This window comes from Populus euphratica, unplaced genomic scaffold, assembly GCF_000495115.2.
Source record: "Populus euphratica unplaced genomic scaffold, PopEup_1.0 scaffold69.1, whole genome shotgun sequence".
NCBI lineage: Eukaryota > Viridiplantae > Streptophyta > Magnoliopsida > Malpighiales > Salicaceae > Populus > Populus euphratica.
This window is the reverse complement of record NW_011499947.1, coordinates 197210-215367: the sequence shown is the minus strand read 5'-3', so window position 1 is coordinate 215367 and position 18158 is coordinate 197210. Positions and strand designations below refer to the sequence as shown.

The 18158-nt window shown below is 32.3% G+C and overlaps 2 protein-coding genes across 4 annotated transcripts; one reads left to right on the top strand and one right to left on the bottom strand.

Annotated features, from left to right (window-relative positions):
• Nucleotides 1–1689: 1689 nt before the first annotated feature.
• On the top strand, nucleotides 1690–3249 carry LOC105137654 (methylesterase 17-like). The gene is made up of 4 exons (XM_011043471.1): nucleotides 1690–2107; nucleotides 2188–2328; nucleotides 2662–2796; nucleotides 2902–3249. Exons 1-4 carry the CDS (start codon nucleotides 1871–1873, stop codon nucleotides 3178–3180), a joined length of 792 nt encoding a protein of 263 aa, XP_011041773.1. The 5' UTR covers nucleotides 1690–1870; the 3' UTR covers nucleotides 3181–3249.
• A 2812-nt stretch (nucleotides 3250–6061) lies between these two features.
• Nucleotides 6062–8773, bottom strand: LOC105137655 (eukaryotic translation initiation factor 2 subunit beta-like). 3 transcript variants are annotated; one of them, XM_011043473.1, is made up of 11 exons: nucleotides 8679–8772; nucleotides 8511–8557; nucleotides 8320–8428; nucleotides 8163–8218; nucleotides 8032–8086; nucleotides 7840–7937; nucleotides 7397–7542; nucleotides 7116–7258; nucleotides 6916–7001; nucleotides 6263–6347; nucleotides 6063–6231 (listed from the first exon to the last, which is right to left on the bottom strand). In XM_011043473.1, the coding sequence occupies exons 2-10, from the start codon at nucleotides 8550–8552 to the stop codon at nucleotides 6270–6272; spliced, it is 813 nt and encodes a 270-aa protein (XP_011041775.1). In that variant the 5' UTR covers nucleotides 8553–8557; nucleotides 8679–8772; the 3' UTR covers nucleotides 6063–6231; nucleotides 6263–6269. The 3 variants fall into 3 exon arrangements, with proteins under 3 accessions (XP_011041776.1, XP_011041774.1, XP_011041775.1); XM_011043474.1 differs by having other exon boundaries at nucleotides 6062–6347; nucleotides 8520–8557; nucleotides 8679–8773; XM_011043472.1 differs by having other exon boundaries at nucleotides 6062–6347.
• Between the last annotated feature and the right edge of the window lie 9385 nt (nucleotides 8774–18158).

Here is an 18158-nt window from a genome sequence, read left to right as displayed (position 1 = left end):
AATCCATTAGCACAAAGGAACAACTTGAATCCACTCTTTCAACAAAAGATTCAGCTATAATTTTCAATCTTGTTACTTCATTTTTCATTTCCATTGTTGTATTACTTTTTTTCACTTCTTATGCTAGCTGGGTTTTCGTCTACTAAATGGCTAGCTTAATATATATAATCTCTCCAGTTTCGTTAATAATAAAAAAAAAAAATTCCTTTTCACGGTAATTAGCGAGCTATTTTGATATAGGTCCATGAAAGTATAAGATAATGATTTGGGTTACTAAATTATTCTTGTTTAGTAAGATCATCTTAGTCCTATTCGCAACGTCATGAAGCATGGTGGTCAATTAATGTTAGAAGAGAAGATCTCTAGAGATGTCTCCACACGGAGTGGAACATGGCGAGATGTTTATTTATTGCTTTCGACTTTGTAACCGAAAATAAATGGAACAAAGTCAAAAGGCCAGGGTTTCTCTTTGTCTTTATCCTACAGTCTGTCCCTTCTGAAGCCAGCAAGAATTTCTTAGCGATGGCTTCTTTGTTATTTTTGCAGGATGGTATGCCATTATCGAAGCAGGATGTAGAATTATACAAGTAAACATCAAGAACCCAGCTTGCAGGCCTCTCTCTTTCCACTGCTAACCCTATTAACTAATTAAAAATACAATGATTAACACGCCATTGCCATCGAACTGCATATATAGGCTCTCACACATATGTACACAGCACTTGTTCTGATATCACTTTCACGTTAGGTTAATTGAGTAAATCGAATGCATTTCACACGCAAGAAACGAGAAGGAAACTCCGTTAACAGGTGGCTTCATCTCTGTTTGTCCCCCCTGGCTTATATTTTTTATTTTTTTTTAAATTTGTCCGGGCCAGTTTGCGCGTACCACGACTAATTCTACGGGCCCTAAATCTACGAACCCTGAAGTTAATAACCATGTAAGTCTCCAATGACCATGATATAGCAACCAAAACTCAACCATGATAATACACTTTTAATCGCAAATCTTTACACCTAAATAATTAACCCTTGCTTATATTAAATATACAAGATGTAGTCGTGTGCCTTGGAGTTGGCATGATGGTATTTAATTAACAGGAGATATGTTCAGTCACTGCAAGTTTTCAGCTTCGCGTCACATGCTTCTTAGAACTGCCCGTGTCTCGAGCCTTGAGTATTCTTGCCGCATGTTGTGCATAGCTCGCACCCATTGTAATTGACACATGCAAGTCCAATTGGTTATAATATGCTTGTGTGTGTGTGTGATGAGTTAATTATCTAACTAAGCCTGGCTACTAAAGAGTCTTGAAGACTAAAAGAAGTAAAATCGATGCCACATCTGAATTCTGCAGGGCAGCCCTTGCAATTTCCAAACAGCTACCTTAATTTGTTGGTTTTATAATCTAGTTTGTCGATGTATTGTAGCTTCTTCCTTCAAAAAATGGGGACCACACCACACAAGAAAAGGTACATTTACCTTTACCCATTGACAAATCACATTATGCCAATATCATGCATGAATATCCTAAATTGACCTTCACACCTGTTTCCAAGACAAATAGCGATAATCCTTATCATCGACATCCTATCAGAACCAAGAAGATTGAATAAACAATTGAAGTATGCCAGCTTGCATAGCTTTAGTGGTTGTGGTTGGCCACAAAAATTAATTTTTCTAGTTTTTTTTGGTGGATCCCATACACAACTCAATCTCAACCACAAAAACAAACACACAATCATTAATCAGTCATCATACAAGAACCAAGATCGAATAAACAATTGCAGCTGAAGGAAATTAGTCCAAGAATATTCAAGCACTGCTAGCTAAGTGAGAATTTCCAGCTGGGGAGGTGGGAGGTGGGCTAAAATGAACGAGGTGGTCGGACTTCAAAAACCGTACTTTGTTCTAGTCCATGGAGTATGCCATGGAGCCTGGTGCTGGTACAAGATCAGGTGTCTCATGGAAACATCTGGCTATAAGGTCACATGCCTAGACCTTAAAAGTGCTGGTATTGATCAGTCCAATCCCAACACGATCCTCACTTTTGATGAGTACAATGCACCCCTTATCGACTTCTTGTCGAATTTGCCACACGATGAAAAGGTAAACTAACTAAAAGCTTCTGTCAACTATAAGCGATTGATTTTTATGGGATGCTTGCTTGCTTCGCTGTATATATGTAGGTTATATTGGTAGGACATAGTGCAGGAGGTTTGAGCTTGACAGACGCTATACACAGATTTCCTAAGAAAATTCATCTGGCTATTTATGTTGCTGCCAACATGTTGAAGCATGGCTTCTCTTCAGATCAAGATTTCAAAGATGTAAGAAATTCCTTAATCACTTGTCTTATTTGCTAGTGGCCTTCATAATTTGATCAAGTTAGATCATGAGGTATTTTGTGCTATATTCCAAGTTCCAGTTGATAGGCTATATTTGACTTTCCCGGCTGAAGCTTGTATCAGCAAATCCTCCATGTCTTCCAATTCTGATGACTGCAATTGTTAGTGCTTGTTTGTAAGATACAAAATCTCTTATAATTTGTCTTGCTTTCCTGGTGACATCTTGCATGCTTTCACCCCTTGGAGATTAATCTAAGATCATTTTTGCATCTAAAGGGCCTAATTCATGTCTATATATATATATGGATCGAGCAGGGTGACCCTGATGTATCTGAGTACGGAGAGATAGCTGATTTAGAATACGGGATGGGTCTAGATGAGCCTCCAACTAGTGTTATAATAAAGGAGGAGTTCCAGAAACGAATTCTCTATCAAATGAGCCCTAAAGAGGTATATATTGATTTATTTCGTGTCTTTTGACACTAGTAGCTAGCATGATTGCATCTCTTAACAATCCCAGCCCCTTGATTATTGGTTTTGGACCAAGTCGATCAGGACTCCATATTAGCATCAATGCTACTGCGAGCAGGGCCTGTCAGGGCATTCAAAGGTGCTAGATTTGAGGGAGGAAAGGATGCTGATATTGTTCCACGAGTATATATTAAGACATTGCACGATCACATTCTAAGACCAGTGCAGCAAGAGGCAATGATAAAGAGATGGCAACCTTGTCAAGTTTTTGAATTGGAGAGTGATCATAGCCCTTTTTTCTCTGCCCCATCTTTGCTTTTCAATGTAATAGTCAACGCAGCAGCCACCATCACTTGTAACTGATATTTTATTGAAACTTCAATAAATCTGGACTATTTATAGAGCTCAACAAGAGTTTTAATTGGTATGATATGCTTGTGTGTGTGTGATGAGTTAATCGAACTCACCAAAAGAAACCTGGCTACTAAGAGTCTTGAAAGACTAAGATAAGTAAAATCGATGCCACATCTGAATTCTGCAGGGCAGCCCTTTCAATTTCCAAACAGCTACCTTAATTTGCTGGTTCAGTACGTAGAAAATTTAGCTTAATTTTTCTTTTAAGTTCAGGGTTTATAGTAAGTTGTGTCTCAATTAATGCCATGCCAGTATTCTCTCCTCTCAGATTATCTCAAGCTCGAACATCTTTGCTGTGATAAAAATTAGATCGTAGACCAAGTTAAGCGCCAGAAAAACAAAGAAAAAAAAGTGGAAACCCTGGATTCTTTGGCTGGGCTGCTCATGCATTAATACAAATTTATTTTGTTGCGTGAATGAAAGAGAGGGGTAGGATTTCCACTCAGCAGTGGGGCGAAAGATTAAAGAGGAATGGACAGCCAGAAATAAATTCTCTCAAACAAGGGGTTCTGATATCTGAAAGTACTCCATTTCATTAATAGAGAAGAGCAGCCGCAGCAGCAGCCTCAGCCCCTCCATGCCTCTCCCTTGATCCTCCTTTTGTTCACTTTGGTCTGCCGCCTCTGATGAGTACTTGCCTTGGAAAAAATGGGACCTCGAGGCCAGCCAGCCAACTCGTAGAACAGTCGGAGAAATTAAGCTTCCTTCCCTGCCTTTGGCTCCTTTTTATATATATTCGTGTGTGCATTGAACAATTCTTTTATTTTATTTATTTTTAATACACTCGAGATACAGATCTTCTTTGATGTGTGTGGGGGGGGAGAGTATAGTTGATTGAACCATGCATGCAGCCACAACATTCCAAACCCCGATCGAGGTTGTGTTTGTGTTAATTATTTATTCTTATTATCTTGATCAACTAATTCTTATGTTTTTTAAAATTTATTTAATTAACCCTTGTTTTATAGGTTTTTTTACATAATAATTTCATAACTAATCCTCATTATCTTCCAATTATAAAAAAACCATCTCATAAAAGAAGAATATTTATTAAGACTATACATAGTTAACTTTGGGACTAGTTAATAAAAACTAATAACCTGATTAATTGATAATTTCAAAAAACACAACAAATTAAAATTAATTCAACAAATATAAAAATTAAAACAAGTACAAATGAACAATGACCCGAACACCAAAACACCCACCGTCCAATCCATCACAAGTCATCGCTCGGATATTCCAAGTGATGTATGTTTAAAATAATTGTTGAGCTTTTGAATCTAAATCCTGAAAATATGAGGATACTCAAAGAATCTGAAAATTCAAGTAAAGAATTAACCAAAAAAAACTAAGAGGCATTAATTAGTGCCAGCGACTTCATATTTTTTCTTGTCCCTGTGAATTTTTACACTATGATCCTTTAATTTTTTTATTTGGTTCTTTGACATTGTTTTAATTTATAATTGATCTTGATAATTTATTTTTCATGAGCTAAGCATGATTAATTTTTGGTTTTTTAAAATAAAATTTAATTGAATTGAATTAAAATATTTAGAGTTTCAATACAAATTTAAAATTTTAAAAAATAAAAGGTATATGAGATCTTTAGGTGGTGTGTGAAGAGTCTTTTTAAAGCTAAATAATGACTTACATGATAACTTTGGAAGCCTCATGCGGTGCTTTTCTTGAAGGCACGACAATCAGGTTTCGACATGCTTTTTTTTTTTCTCATTCCTCTTTTCTCTATTTTTTTTTAGTAATTGAGCTAGCTTGCTAAAAATAGGATGTGTCGTCATAAATTTTTTATATTAAATTTAATATGTATCTTTTTTATTAATATTCATTTATTATGAATCTTTTTAATTGATTTTGCTTTTCATTTTCTTTCATTATCATTTTCTTTCATTTAATTTTTATATCAAATTTAGTTTTTATTCTTCTTATTTATATTTGTTTTTTAATTATTTTTTTGATTGAAATTCTTATCAATTTCATCATTTAGCATTTTATTTTAAAGTTGATCTTCATTGTTTTAATTATTATTTGTTGTTTTTTAATTTTTTTTATTTTATCCATTATTATTTTATTTATTAAAAATTTAGCTTCATAATTTTTTCAAAAGTTATTTTTTTATAAAGTTACTTCCTATCTTATAATTCAATTCATGAATTTCAAACATTCATCTAAGTTAATTTCAATCTTTTTTTATATATTTTTTAAATTGTTTTTTTCTTTTTAATTTTAGTATTTAAATATTAGATTAATCAAGTATTATGTTTTATAATTTTTCAACTTTTTTTTAAGATTATTTTAATCTTTAACTTTGATTTTAAATTTTTTTTTTAGATTGTTTTTTTTTTAATTTCACCTTTATTTTTTTTTTAATTTCACCTTCAAAATTAGATTATCCTGTATTTGATAGTTTTCTACTATCCTGTATTTGATAGTTTTCTACATGGTTATTCCAGTTCAAAGAAAGAAATCATGTAGCTAAAGAAAGAAATCATGTAGCTAATGTGAGTTAAAGCTAATATGATAACTCACGTGAACTTAAGTTAATTCTTTTTTAGTTTGATTTTTTTTTTAATTTTATCTTTTAAGAATTAAATTAAATTTCATAATTTTTCATTGTGCTTTCTATAAAACTATGATATTCTCATTTAATTTTTATTTTTTTATTAAACATTAAAAACATACCTTTATATAATATTAACAAACATACTATTTTTTATTTTTTCATTGCATGTTTTTTTAATCATTAACCACGCTTATTTAATCAAATTAAATCTCAATTTTTTTTTCCAGACCTAAGTCATTGAGAGCTAGAAAATTATCTAAACAGCTCTTGAAATATAAACTAAAAACCAGTACAAAGTCCCAGAAACAACTTAGCCATCTTAGGAAACATCTGTATGCTTCATAGATTGACAGCATTTCAGGTAGCTTGTCACAATTCACGCAAGCAGTAGCTGATAGACAGCAAATACAAAAAAGGATCTCTCGGCTAATTCACACAATTCCTGGCTTTTAAAGGCTTATGTCCCAGTATTTCTGCGGCCAACACGAGCAACAAAACCAGCTTTAATTGGAGCAACTGATCGTCCAGAACCACACTGCACAAGTATTAATAAGATCAGCAAGAACGAGCAAAGCAGAAAAAGGGACAAATATAAAAGCCACAAAGAAGTCAGCAACCTGAAACTGGCATATTCTTGATATTTGCATGTAAAGCAACAAGGAATTCATGGAATGGAGAATAATGACAGTAAATGATAAGAATAGATTCAACCAAAAATGCAGATACTGATTGGAAAATAAAAGAAAATGCCAAGTCTATAGAGGAAAGCGCTCAACAAAAAGCAAGGTCCCAACGTTTCCCACGGACACTGTAAGCAAACACAAGGGCACTCACCTAGGAGGGCCTTGGATGGACGTCATACATCTGCCTATGAGGTTGGAAAATCTAGCAATGGACATCTCATCATATCTCATGTCTCAACTTAAGAGGACTTGGCCAGAGATAAATTTGGATACCTATTAAAGGTAGCAACCAAAGTTGTACAATTTTCTTTCCAAATCAGCATCCACTGACCATCCAGTATTTTGTTATCACTTATGTTCTTTGACTCAGTTCTTTATCAACAACCATAATAAAGAGACAAAAGGATAATCAGTTGTTACCTTCTCACATCTGAGAAAGAAGAGACGATTCTCTTTTGACAAAATGGTGTCAGGACTCTTGCAACCAAGACAAATGACATACTCATCTGAAAATGACATAGAAACATTCAAATGTGTTAGGCAACAATAACCCTGCCCCCATCAATTCCTTCAGGAAAGCTTAGCATAGAAGGAATCAATCGATAAAGTTATATACTTACTGATATATCGACGTAGGATCCCTTCAAAATTTTTGGGAGCAAATCTTCCTTTGACAACCAACCTCTGTTGCCCATCAAGGGATCCGCTGGTACCCAACTCAGCAAGGAGGAAAGCCATGACATGGTCTGCCTGCCGATGCATTCTGAAATTCCCCCACCAAAGAAAATGGAAAGATAAAGTGCACATTCAGTATTCATGCCAAAAACAAGAAGCTGTGTACTAAAAAACAAATGATAACAAGCTACGAAGAAAGGCAAAAAGGAGAGCAACATCAACTCACGTCCTGCACAGATCCATGAAATTCACAAAAACAGTCTTCTTTGTTCCCTCACGAAGAACTTGAGGAGGCCTCATCACAGTTCTTCGCCTGTCACCAGCAAGCTCAGGATTGTTTTCACGCAGAATGTTGAAAACTCGACCAAGCAGCTGCCAATGACACAACAGAAAGAAGAAAATTCATTACTCCCCAAGAACATTTATGATAAAAAATAAGGGAACCATGATGTCTCAGCCAAGCACTTAGCCAACAAGTAGAGAGCACAGATATAACAGAGATGGAAGACCTAAAGTAACTATAATCTAAGGGATTATGTGATTACTCATTATAAAATATCAAGATCTTTTAGCCAATCTATTACACAAACTATAGTTCAGAGAAAGCAGAAAAATGAAGTTCCTTGTGCGATTGGTGCTACTCCACATAAATGAATTTTTTTACTGTACCTCCTCGTACTCATAATCACGGTCAGTCCCATCCCAGGGGTTTCGTTGCTGCTGCTGCAGGTCAGCACCCTCCCCATTTTCATCCTCTCCTGCATGATCTAAAAAACCAAGGAATGCATCTCTCTCAGAATCCAAATAACAGAGTCGACATAGATTAAGCAAAGAGGGAAATTTAAAAGAGAATCTTATTACCATCCAAATCTTCTCCTGCATCCCCACTTTCCTCATCCAACATACTGGTTTCAACCTATAATTATCATACCACGTATCAACACAGATTCACAAAAGATCGGATAATACTAAAAAAAGGCACACCAACTTACATGTTTCTTCTTCTTCTTTTTCAAACCAGTAAAAGAACTCTCAAGCCCATCAGAGACTGTAACCAACAAAAAGAACAAAAAAATCCCAGAAAGAAAAATTAGGCAATCTTAGCACAACTATTCAACAAGAAAAAGAAATACTTTTAAGTAAATATACCTGACAAAGATTCAGTCTTGTCAGCCAGGGAATCGACTGCCTCATCTGAATTCTCTTGTATCACCACCTTCTTCTTCTTCTTCTTCTTTGTTGGATCAAAGGGGGCAAGCTGCTCTCACAAAGAAATAAGAATAAATTAAAAAAAGAAAATCAGCGTAATTAATCAAAGAAAAAGAAGAAGAAAAACAGACCTCTGCCACCTCATCCTTGACATCGATACTTTCGTCCGCCATGATTGCTGCATTGCATGAATCAAAATATAAGATAGAAACTGTACAGAATCTAATTATGAAACCCTAAGACATAAAATTATGGGATTTTACTTCAATAAACCCTAGAGAGAGAGAGAGAGAGAGTACCTTTGTGGTTTACTGCGTCTGCTGCTGCTGGGAAGGATTGGCTTGGGCTTTGGTCTGCGTTTCTGGAAAGAGAGAAAGGAAGCAGAAAAGTTTATAGTTGGATGGTGCTGTGTTTAGAGATCGATGTAAAGATGGCCCACGTCAGTTAAATGGGCTTACTTATTATGGACTACAGTCTGTTGGGCTTTTTTCATTTTCGTTGCTCAACCATAGAGGCCCAATGCACCTTCACCATTTTATTTATTTGTTTGTTTTTTTTTACTGATATTGGGTGAGATTCGTTTATAAATAGGTGGTCATACTATACCACTTAATTTTTTCTTAACATAAAAAGAATTATTCAGTATTGTTAAATAAGTAAGAAAATCTAGTACAGGGCATTGATTGGAATTGATTTAATAATATCGATTAATTTAATATAATAATAATAATAAAAAAGTTAATGTCTAATAAAAAAATAAAATCTTGTCAATATTATAAAAATACATTATCTAAATATTATTAAAAGATCCTAACAATATTATTTGATAAAAAAATAAAAATTGAGTGAAAACGGGATGACTTTGTAAAGAGCATACAAAAGAAATTAAATGAAATCATGAAGGTCAACTCTCAAGAAAACAAAATAATAAAATGTAAAATTAAAAAAAAATTAAGTCAACCTAGATTAATTTAACTAACCTACGACTCAAGATATAAAATTAAGATAACAATATTAAAAAAGGAGTGGAAAAACTCACAAAGTTAAAGACCCTATAATACAATATTAAATGATAAAATTAAAAAATATGTATTTAAAAAAAAGTTAAAAAAAATAATTAAACCAAACTAATCTTCAAAATATGTAACTTTAGCTATGAGATTAGGTTATTATATGGAAGAAAAACCCAAAACGTCATGAAAAAAAATTTACAATCATTAAAAAAAATAGCAATAAAAAAATTAAGAACCAAATATAATATAAAAAATAAATAAAATAAAACAATAAAAGATAAAATTGAAAAATAAAATAAATCAATAAAAAAATAGCAATTAAAAAAATAAAAACTAAATCTAGTATTGATATTAAATGAAAATAAAAGAATGAGGAACAAAATTTTAAAATAAAATAAATCAAGAAAGAAATAAAAATATAGTAATTAAAAAAATAAGAACCAAGTTTGATAAAAAAAAATTAAAGTGGGATGAAATTAAAAAAATACTATAATTTTATAAATTATTTCAAATAAAATAAATAAATAATAAAAAGAACATGAATTAAATTAGAAGAAAAATCAAATTGAATGGCTTGTTTGAAAAAATTGGAGAGTTTGCACGTGAGGATCAAGATGAGAGAGATAAAAAAAAATTGTTAGCATAAAGTAGTCCATTGAACAAATGCTTTACTTAGTCATGGAAAGAACGGTAAACATTTTTTAACATTGCTCTTAAATAAGATGTTTGGTTAAAGAATAATGTCACACACGATGCTAGAAGCTGGCTTACCCAACTCACGCGCTGATGCATGTAATATACTCATATGTTATTAATATTATTATTTATTTTTAGTAAATTACCAAATTACCTCTCAATCTCAGTAATAATAACAATAAGTTTAGTTTTTTTTTTAAAAAAAAAAAATTTAATAATTTTATTATTTTTTTAAAAATAAAAATATCAAGAAGCTGCTGCATATGAAGTTAATCTTTTCTCTATTAAAGAGTAATTAAGTTTTTTTTTTTAAAGTAAAAATAAATTTAACTCCGAGGAGTTTGATAATACCAGTTGAATCTTGGGGGAATATTATTTTGCCCCTATCTTTGCACTTCCTGGCTTGCAATGTGAAGGGGAAAAGGTATTATTATATTGAAGAAATCTAAAATGAAATGAGGCTTTGATGTCAATTAGTTTATATATACAATGATAATGCTGGATTTATCAAGGTGGACTTTGGTTACTTGCTGTTTGTGTAATAGATGGAGATAACAAACTAACTAGGATATACATGTTTGTCTTGGATTAAAATAAAAAATATAAATATATATAAAAAAAACTTATCTTCATAAAATTTTTTAAATATCTTTTTATCATTTAAAATCAAGAATATCACTCCTATGTATTTTCTATCAGTGGTCGTGTAGGAGTACCAAGTTTTAACAGGAAGTACCCGAGTATCATTAGCATCCTTCAAGGACTCAATTATGTTAGTTTTTAGATCTGAACTCAATTATGTTTTACCCAAAGTTTTTAGATCTTGTCTGTGGGAGCCGGCCCAATTTAAAGTTTAAGTTTTTAATTTTGACTGAGTTATCAAATTATTTGAGTTATTTAAAAAAAATTAAAATAATATTACTTTAATAAAAAATTAATCAATTATAATTAGGTTATTGATGGATGTCAGGTTAACTTGTTAGGTTAGTTAGGTTATATTAATTTTTTTTTGTTTTTTTTTAATTCATTCTGATTTCATTTCTGGAAAGGTTAAATTTCAAAAATATAATTTTATATCATTAGACCATGGAAAATATTTCAATAACTTCACGATTCCATATTTTGAAAAACCATTCTAATCATTCCATGCCTCTTTGACAAACTCACAAAGCCTGGGATCAGTCAATCAATCAACCAAGATTATTGGAACCGAAATAAACGAGACTTAATTAGGACAAGATGACGAATCTAACTAAACTGAAGCAATAAAGTGACTTTGAATTTAGACTTGCATCTTAAAGAGGTTGGTGAATCATGGAATAAGTCTAGTTCAATAGTCTTTCAGTCTTGCGTGGTATTGTATTTCAAATATGTTAAAAATAATCTTGGGTAAAATTTATTTTTTTATTTAAAATATTATATACATATATATATATAACTGGATTATTTTAATGTGTTAATATCGAAAATAATTTTTTAAAATAAAAAATATTATTTTTATACATTTTAAATTAAAACATACTTCAAAAAAATCCATGTAAAATTGAGATTGATGCATTCATGGCGGGTTAGCCTATAAATACTCTGAAGTAGGACTTCTCAAAATGAAAACAAACCGTTTATCCCAACGAAGAGTGATCGATTGTTTCTAAATTATCCTTTCTTACCTCTTTAATGGATTCCTTTGAATGGTTTGGAGAGTGAGATTAACTCGAGATAGAACGAGAAGCTCGATCAAGTCCCTCCTAAATAAAGTTCCTCGATGGAGCTTTCGGACTAGCATGCACAGTCGTAAAAGGAAGATTTTTGTTGTCAAAGCTAATACTCGCTTGCATAAATTGTCTTCGACGAGCAACAACCTGAAACTGTCACTTCACTTGAGAGACCCTTAGGCCTCAATACAAAAAGGATTAGAAAAACCGGGTCTTTTGAAGCCCACTGATGCGAGGTTCCACTATTACAAGAGCTTTTGGCTTGTAATGAAAAGAATCAAAATAATGATAAGTTTGTGGCAGTTCAAGTCATTACACTCATTAGAACATTCAACGCATTGCCGCCCCACTCACTCCTTGACTGCACATTCAAACATTGATGTTTATGCTGGGAAATTTATATAAGAACACGGTTAAATGGTGTATTTACTATCAAATTAAAAGTAGAATTCACTTTCAAGGTATAACATGAACCGTCGTCGAAGATTGTTTGAATAATTGAGCCAAATTCACGTCCGCAGGTCTCCATCGAGTCTAGTTGGCACGGTGAGACTGGCAACGTTTTTGAAAGCAACCTTCTATGGAACTTGTTCCTTTACCATTTCAATGAACACAGGCTGAGAAGTTTCCAAGGATTGACTGGACATGGGACCTCCTGGTCTCGGTCAAACCATGATGTTCTACTTCTATTGGTGCACGCTTCCCTACGACAATTCACCAGAAATCTGGCTTCGTAACTGCCCCCCTTTCACATATTGTCTCAACATCTTCTACTTCTACTTCAATTATTTGTCTCGCAAAGAAAGAAGGTGGACTCTGCTTAGCTTGTGACTTTGGCTAGTCAAAAGGAAGGATGCGGCCAAACATCATCTGCTCCTTCTATTTCGAAGAAGTTTCCTCCATCTTTTCATGGGATTTTGGGTCCAAGTGATGGAAATATTTAAACAAGAAAAATTACGGCTAACCTCTTCTTTTCTTTTCTTCAAATATTAACCTTTTCTTGAGGGTTAAGACACGCTATTAATTAATCATATATAGCACTGGCCAATTTAAATTAATGGGCCCTTTCTATTCCTTGATTTGTCTTTTTGTATTTCAGTCATGTGGTTCTGTCTAAGAAGCTTGCAAATCGCTATTTCTTATCCAGATTCAAGGAACGTGACCGTAATTTGTAACATCAACGCATGGAAAAGGGGGGAAATTAATCAAATATACTAAATATTAGCTTGGCCTAGAAACAAATGGGATAAATTCAGACCTCATCGGTAACAATGTTAGATGATTTTCCTAAATCCTTAATTCCCAGAGTCATACGGCAGCGAGAAATTGACTGGTGGTTGAACCGCCAAGGATTGTGTGCCCTAAGCGGCATGCTTCTCTCAGATCTTCTATGTTCATACATGGTATGATGCTGTGACTTGCAAATATAGCTGAGAAACACAAAGTTTTCTTTAGTCATGGGTAGCTAGAAGAGGGCCAGAACAGAAGACAGGAGCTATGTACAGGAATGTTGAAGACAAACCACAGATGTTGCGATGGACGGCTATGGTGTGTAATGCAGCACGTCTGTCTAACAGAAACAGTTCGATTTTTTCCATGTTTTTGTTTGACAGATTAATGACATGCCTAGCTCTCTTCCACGCATAGTTTCACCAAACCAATATTAAAAATAAATTAACAGTTGAGATATTAGTTTCCAACTTGGATGATTATCACGAACATTTCTCCAGTCAAGATATCAAAGGATCGTAAGAGATTGATTAAAAAGTTATCATCAAGAAATTAACTTTAAAAAGTGTTATGATTTCTTGATTTTTTTAAGCAAACCATGTGATTTATATGCGATGTTTAATGGCTAGATTAGAGATTAACTGTTAATCAAATACAAATAAATAAAGATAATAATAATGCAAGTAATGTAAATCAAATCGATCGATCTAGAATTCAAATGGTGTTTAACAGTAATAATAATAATAAAAAAAGAAGATGTGACGTCAATCAATCACCACACTGAGAACAGGAGCAGATGGCGGCATAAATTTAGAAAGACAAATAGGGTTATTTGTCCGCTGCGATAAACATCTTGAAAGTGACGAAAAGCACCATGTGCCGCACTTCTGTTGCATGTTTTGAGCTTATCCTCTCCTTATTAGAGTGGATAGCTTTTGCTTTAGATTTTACGTCCATCCTGCGCATGTTCTTAGCATACCTCTCTTCTGTTTTCTCTGCTCAACCATCCTTTTTTTTAAATATTTTTTATACTATTTTTATTTTAAAAAAATATTAAATAAAATTTTTAAATAATTTTAATACAATAATGTTAAATTTTTTTAAAAAATATATATGAACAAACATCATTTTATTTTAAAAAGGCTTTTACAAAATCACCATACACTATATTACTGAACACTCTAATTCATTATGTTTTCTTAATTTTATACTTAATATTTTTTTACTAGTCCGATGAAGTAGTCAAGTTAACTGTATCAGATAAAAATAATTGTTATACTTTTTAATTTTAAACATGGGTTAAATAAAAAATTTGGTCAAAAAATTTTAAAGTTAACATGTTATGTTAAATTTAAAAAAAATACCAAATAAATTTTTATAATCTGAAAATTGTTATTATTTTTTAAAAAAAATATCCAAACCGTGAAGGATCCATAAAGTTGCAGCATCTATAATTGAATAAACATCATTAAACATATATGATATAAAAGAAATCGTTTAAAGTGGCATCACAGCATGTTTAATGATAATTTTTTCAAAATATCTACGCAGCTATAAAAGAATTACCGTTAAAATAAGTGTCTCCTTGATTGTCACTGGGTGGTGTGGCATGCAGCTATAAAAGAATTACCGTTAAAATAACAGAAAGCTAAGCCTTGCTGATAAGCACAGATGCCCACCATAGCCAAAACACGTGCTTGTATTTAAAATTCTTCGATACAACCATGGGAGATGAATTGATGGAGCCATGGAGCTGCTCTCCTGAGAGATAGTGGAGGGGTTACGTGTCAAGTGAAGAGGATATGATGAATGTTTTTAATTTTGGAACACACAACCTGAGGTTCCAAAAGAAAAATAAACAAGCGAAAACGGAATGAAATATCTGACGACACATGTCACATATGTGGCAAGCTGAGATTTCTTGATGTGATTGATCATTTTTATAAGAACTAAAGTCTTGCTTGTTATAAAAAGTAACTCTACACGAGGTGGATACATGGAATTGATATTAATGGCAAGGTTGCAACTTACAATACTAGGTATGCTTATTACTTATATTGGTTAGCTTGGTTAATTTAAAATTATATTATTATTATTTTAAATTAATAAATAAAATTGAAACTATGTTATTATAAAAAAATATTAAAAGTTAAATTATTTATCTACTTAAATATTAATCAAATCGATTCGATTGCATCAATTCTTACCTTGTTTTTCAATATAAAACCTCCTGAAGTGAGGTTTCAAATTAGTGAGTCACTAAATTGTACAGTAATTTAAACCTGTTTAATATCTAAAAAGATATAAAAAAATAGCAACAAGAATAAAAAAATAGAGTTTTAGTTGAAAATAAAATCATGACACAAGCACTCTAATTCATATTTTTATTTATGAAATAATAATCTAATATGATATTTTTTTGAAAGGTTTTATACTTAGAAATAGATCTATGCTAAATAATAAAATTAGAATACATAAACAAAATGAAAAATAACAAAAAATCCAAAAACATCAAGGAAAAACAACAAAAATGGCTAAAGAGCATTTTCAAAGCCTAGTTTAGGGCATCTTCCGAATGGAGGACAAAAGCAGGCTCATCTCTTTGTTAAACTGGGCATCAAGAATTTAATTTCTGGATAATTCTAAATCTAATTTAATAATTGGATCAACATTTATAGTAACACGATCAAGACTCCTCTTAAACCTATTACCTTTAATCCATAATTCTAAGTTATTCGTATAATTTGTTCGTCGCAAATCTCCTTCTAGCTAGCGGGAACAAAACTATATCTGATTAATGTTCTTAACCTTCAGTTTTTGCTAACCAGGAAACTTTTTGCAAAATAATCTTCCAACTTTATTACATGAGCAATAATTATCTATGATAAAAGCCATATAAAGGCTTGATGCACGCTGCAAACATTTACTGTAACACACACACACTGATTGTTGTTGAAGGTATCATGAAGGAATCTGATCATGCATGATGATCAGAGGATGAAGTGAAGAATATCCTAACATGACCAGAGATCAAAGATCCACTTATAATCATCCGTCGTCTCCAATGAAATCTCTACAGGAAACGCCAAAATAACTATAGAAATATGATTCCAAAACTTTATAAATATTCTATATACTATCCGTTTCGAAGAGAGAGCTCCCAAGGAAATGCATGTGTGCTAGTAGATCAGTTTTTGCAACTTGTACCCACGCCAACAAAATTATTGGACGAGTAGTGGTGTGTGGCCTCTTCTCACTGCCTCTTTAATTATATACTAATTAAAGATTATATATTAAGGTCCACCTAATACTATATGCTCTTACAATGGACCCCGTTCCTATAATAATATTACAAGTATAAAATATGAAAAAAAAACCCGTTCCTATAATAATATTACAAGTATAAGATATGAAATTTTTTTTTATCAATATTTGGTTTTAATTGATATGTAAATTCGTCAAAAAATATTCTTATCCATCATACAAAAATAATATATGAATACATGAAGAGTTCTTAGAAATTTGCCTTTTTCCTTTGATTTCATGAGTTTGAATTTTAAAACCAACAGTTTTAAAAAAATCTATTTTATTAAATATTGGTATTTATTAACGTGTAAGCTAATCCAAAATAACTTATTGAACATAACATTTAAAATATGAAAAGTTATATTAAAAAAAAAAGAAAAAGAAAAGAAGAAGCTAGTGGAAGGCGGCAATGGTTTATAAGGTGGTGATCATGGCCATATATCTATGGAGTCGCTTTTTATTGCTTTCGAATCCGTTTGGTCACCAACCATAGGACCTACAAAATCTCCACTACGATTTTTCATTTCCTCAATTGTATCTGAGACTCCATTCTTGACTTTTCTCTCCGTCTCATTTACTTTGAAATTAGTTGAAATTTATTTGCAGCCGCCGGTAGACGGTGGAGCAGCTAGTGATGCCACATTTTCAAGCTAGAATCCAATAGCAATATGTGGTCTATACTGAATCGTGGTTGAGATATGTGGACCCTTTATCATTATGGGCCACTAGCCACCGTCTTGTGGTGGGGTTTCGGCCCCCACCATTAACCTTTTCTCTAGGTCTTGCTACTATGACTTGGTATAACATTTGCTGTAAAATGTTGACTATGGGATCCCCAAATTACTGCATGCATTCTAGGGGCACGATTTGGGGATCAGTGGATCAAAAATGGACACCTCGTGGGGGAGAGGTGATTACATGAAGCTCCCCCACCTTGGTGTTTTGGTCATGCATATTAATTTTGATTTGATATATTATTTGCGATTCCTATTTGTTGATGTGTATTTAGATTTTTTAAAAATGAAATTAACACAAAATTAATAATGATTGTTATTTTATTAGTAATTGATGATAATTATAGTAAGTGATGTTAATATAATATAAATGACCACAACAGAATGGAGATGGTAAAGATTTTAAATATATTTGCAAATGTTAAATATGAAGGTGGTGATAATAAAATACCATCGTAACATTAGTTGATTTTGAACCAGTGATGATAAAAACTATGGCTGCAATAATCATAACATTGGTGATGGATTGAGGTATTTTGAAAATGGTATTGGTTGTTATTATAATATTATAGTGAGAGGACAGTGGTGTAGTTGCGATAATTCAATTCAGCAATATAACATCTTTTATATAACAAACCAAACACATAAAATAGAAAATCACCTTTTGTTGTTTTTGAAAACTATTTATGTTTTTTAAATATTTTACTCATAAAATAAATGAAATAATATGGAAAAACTATTTTTTAAAAACAATAAACAAAAACAAAGGACTTACATAAAATGAATCCACAATTCATTAGCATGGTATTAAATTAAAGAAGGTGGTGTGCATTTATGTGTTTAAGCCCTCGTATGTGTAGGTTCAAAAACATAATTACATACGTGGGAGATTTTATTTTATGAGTTTTTTGTGAAGGCAAAATAATGCAACTAAAGAGATAAAAATAAACAACTGGTTGCCCCAAACTCGTGCCTGTTCCCCATCAAGAAAAGACCGCAGATATAGAGATATTAATGTAGCTTTCTTTTTCAGGCTCCCCGGCGGCATCATCTTTAGCTAGGGATAGGATAAGCAGGACAAGCGAGGC